Below are 3858 nucleotides of genomic sequence, written 5' to 3'. Positions count from 1 at the left end.
GGGTGATGCACACAGTGGGTGATGGGTTAGGGTTAGGGGCAGGATGATGATGGTGAGGATGATGCAGAGAGTGCGTGATGGGTTAGGGTTAGGGGGAGGATGGTGATGGTGAGGATAATGCAGACAGTGGGTGATGGGTTAGGGTTAGGGGCAGGATGATGATGGTGAGGATGATGCAGAGAGTGCGTGATGGGTTAGGGTTAGGGGGAGGATGGTGATGGTGAGGATGATGCAGATAGTGGGTGATGGGTTAGGGTTAGGGGAGGATGGTGATGGTGAGGATGATGCAGGCAGTGGGTGATGGGTTAGGGTTAGGGGCAGGATGGTGATGGTGAGGATGATGCAGACAGTGGGTGATGGGTTAGGGTTAGGGGGAAGATGGTGATGGTGAAGATGATGCAGACAGTGGGTGATGGGTTAGGGTTAGGGGAAGGATGGTGATGGTGAGGATGATGCACACAGTGCGTGATGGGTTAGGGTTAGGGGAGGATGGTGATGGTGAGGATAATGCAGACAGTGGGTGATGGGTTAGGGTTAGGGGAAGGATGGTGATGGTGAGGATGATGCACACAGTGCGTGATGGGTTAGGGTTAGGGGAGGATGGTGATGGTGAGGATAATGCAGACAGTGGGTGATGGGTTAGGGTTAGGGGAGGAGGGTGTTGGTGAGGATGATGCAGACAGTGGGTGATGGGGTAGGGTTAGGGGAGGATGGTGATGGTGAGGAGGATGCAGACAGTGGGTGAGGGGTTAGGGTTAGGGGGAGGATGGTGATGGTGAAGATGATGCAGACAGTGAGTGATGGGTTAGGGTTAGGGGAAGGAGGGTGATGGTGAGGATGATGCAGAGAGTGCTCACCCACTAGGTTAGGGTTAGGGGGAGGATGGTGATGGTGAAGATGATGCAGACAGTGAGTGATGGGTTAGGGTTAGGGGAAGGATGGTGATGGTGAGGATGATGCAGACAGTAGGTGATGGGTTAGGGTTAGGGGGAGGTTGGTGATGGTGAGGATGATGCAGACACTGGGTGATGGGTTAGGGTTAGGGGGAGGATGGTGATGGTACCCCTGGAAGAGCAATGTCTGCAGGCAACAGAAGCCAGTTTTATAACAATGTCTATAATGCCATTTTTTCCACAGATGAGGATCTTCAATTTTAATACTTGCCACCCGTCCTGAAGATGTCGTTCCTCTTTATATAACAGAGGCGATACTAGCACTAGCAGTACTGAGTCACGGCATTCTATTTCAGGGTCGCTTTCAAGTTTAGATTGAATTCAGCCTCATCTGAAAAAAACTTTAAAATCTGCCACTCAATGATTACAACGGGAAAAGTCATGTATCTATTCCAGAAGGAAATGTCTTACTGTAACGCAAATGCAATTACATTTCAGTAGAAGGTGTTTTTGCCAGAGGAGGGGTAACTGACGAGATTTATGCGAAGTCCACCCTAGCTCTTTACTCTTTTGGTGATGTGGGTGCTAAAATGTAAGTACTGCTTACAACGCCTATGTACCAGTCTTCCAAATTCTGTGAAAAAACATTTGGTTTCAAGTCCCACCACTGTGGCATTTTATCCTATCAACAAAATTATTTTTGAAAATGAAAAAAATTAAGTTAAGAGGTCATAGTAATAAAACTCAAGCACTGACAACCTGATCAAGTATTGAACTTGTGGCGCTGTAACTACCTCAGCCACACTGTCACAAGATGCAATAATGTATGGATTTTTCAACAACAGCGCAGGCACGGCTCGTTCTGTCGCCGTTCAGTAATTGGGAGATGCGCACGGCATTGATTGTTTTTTGTGAGTCTTCTTGACTCACAAAAATATATTGTAATATATTGAAGATATTATTTTATTTTGGCTAACTGAGCGTTTGGCAACACATAATGTTTCTTTATAATTAAGTCTTTGTCTTCAGTAGGATACATGCCTTTCTACAGAGTAAACTGGAAAGCCATGTGTTTAAGAATGACGCCGAATTCTTCAGCAACAGATTTAAACACATACTGTATTAAGGTTATTTTAATTGTGTGAGGGTGTAGTTTAGACGTGCGACAGCAGTGTACCATTACAGTGTAAAGAATATACTGTAAATACTTAAATGAATTGAACTGCATCAGCTGCAAGAGATTTCTGTTTATGGCTGTGCTGTGTGTTGTCACTCTCTCCCTGGCTGTGCTGTGTGTTGTCACTCTCTCCCTGGCTGTGCTGTGTGTTCACTCTCTGGCTGTGCTGTGCTGTGTGTTTGCAGAGATCCTGGGCGCGCTGGTGTCTGTGCTGTCTATCTGGGTGGTGACCGGGGTCCTGGTGTACCTGGCAGTGCAGAGGATCCTCACTGAGCAGTATGAGATCGACGGCAGGGTGATGCTCATCACATCGGGCTGTGCCGTCGCTGTCAACGTCATGTAGGGACCCCCACAGACCGGGATACTCCCAAACCGAACACTAGTGCAAAGAGTTCAGCACAGCCACTCCACCTACTCATGTATTTAAACCATAATTGGAGTTTAGTGATCAAGGAGATAAGATTCTGGATTCTAATCGACGAGAAGGCTTGCAAAGACTTTTGTTTAAGAATGTGGAATGCTTACTTTAGAGTTCACTTCGTAGACGAATTACTTTTTTTGCTTTTTTTTGCTTTTCATTCTCTGATACTTCGAGAAATGTAGATGTTTTCTTATTGCAGTGATGGGAATGGAATAAGGAAGGCTGTCCAGTTTCTTGTTTCATTGCCGATCAGTGCCCTGGTGATTTCTAACCTGCCTCCCTGTCTCTCTCTCTCTCTCTCCATGAAGACGACATCTTACCTAGTGTGGGGGGAGGGTCAGTGGAAGTGTCCCGTGTCGGTACCCGTAGTGTCACGAATGAGTGAGGGCCACGACACCTCTGCCAGCCCCCAGCAGAACCCCAGCGTGCGGGCCGCCTTCATCCACGTGATCGGGGACCTGCTGCAGAGCGTGGGCGTGCTGATCGCTGCCTATGTCATTTACTTCAAGGTAAAGCTCCCAGAGACAGGGCGTTGGGGAGGCATCGGCTTGCTCGTGATTTCTCTCGCCTCGTACGGCTGGTTTCACAGACCCTGACTAGCACCAGTCTTGGACTGCCTTACCTGACATTAGCCAGTCCAATTCATGAATAGGATATTCTTAGCAGATTTGTGATTGGCTGGTTCTTGGGAATCCAAGAGATATAAGCTTCAGCTGTGCAGATCGGTTCAGAATATCCTCTGCAAAATGTTGTAAATTTCATAAACCTGCAATCTGAAATAGTAAAAAGATTTACAATCTTTCAACTTGAGATCACCAATAAAGCTTGCAATCTAATCTTATTCAAAATATATATGTATAAATGACAACCTTCAGGAGATCTCAGATATACAAGATTTCAGCCTCTTTATAGAATCTGATCCGGGATCCTCTGTAGACTGACAGAACTTGAACTGTGGGATCGATCTACACCACCCTGGGTCTTGTCTTGGAGGTGGAGAGGAATGGGTCAGTCCAGAGCACAGCGCTACGTAGCAAACTGCCGTGACAAATCTGTGTGTGTGTGTCTCTCTATCTCTCTCTCCTCCCAGCCAGAGTACAAGATCATCGACCCGATCTGCACCTTTCTCTTCTCTCTGCTGGTCCTGGCCACCACCATCACCATCCTGAGAGATGTCCTGAGGGTCCTCATGGAGGGTAGGTCTCCCCTGAGACAGGGCTCCAGCACAGAGCTCAGAGTCTCCCCTGAGACAGGGCTCCAGCACAGAGCTCGGAGTCTCCCCTGAGACAGGGCTCCAGCACAGAGCTCGGAGTCTCCCCAAGAGACAGGGCTCCAGCACAGAGCTCGGAGTCTCCCCAAGAGACAGG

At 47.8% G+C, this 3858-nt stretch overlaps 1 protein-coding gene across 1 annotated transcript; it reads left to right on the top strand.

Annotated features, from left to right (window-relative positions):
* Nucleotides 1-2194: 2194 nt before the first annotated feature.
* On the top strand, nt 2195-3791 carry LOC121308106 (zinc transporter 2-like; the record flags this gene model as incomplete). Its single annotated transcript, XM_041240395.1, has 3 exons — nt 2195-2409; nt 2874-3000; nt 3582-3791. Coding segments are annotated over 3 exons (537 nt in total), but the record flags the coding sequence as incomplete, so codon positions are not given.
* Between the last annotated feature and the right edge of the window lie 67 nt (nt 3792-3858).

The sequence above is a fragment of the Polyodon spathula genome, unplaced genomic scaffold, assembly GCF_017654505.1.
Source record: "Polyodon spathula isolate WHYD16114869_AA unplaced genomic scaffold, ASM1765450v1 scaffolds_284, whole genome shotgun sequence".
In the NCBI taxonomy this organism is placed as follows: Eukaryota; Metazoa; Chordata; class Actinopteri; order Acipenseriformes; family Polyodontidae; genus Polyodon; species Polyodon spathula.
This window is presented reverse-complemented; position numbering and strand designations above follow the sequence as displayed.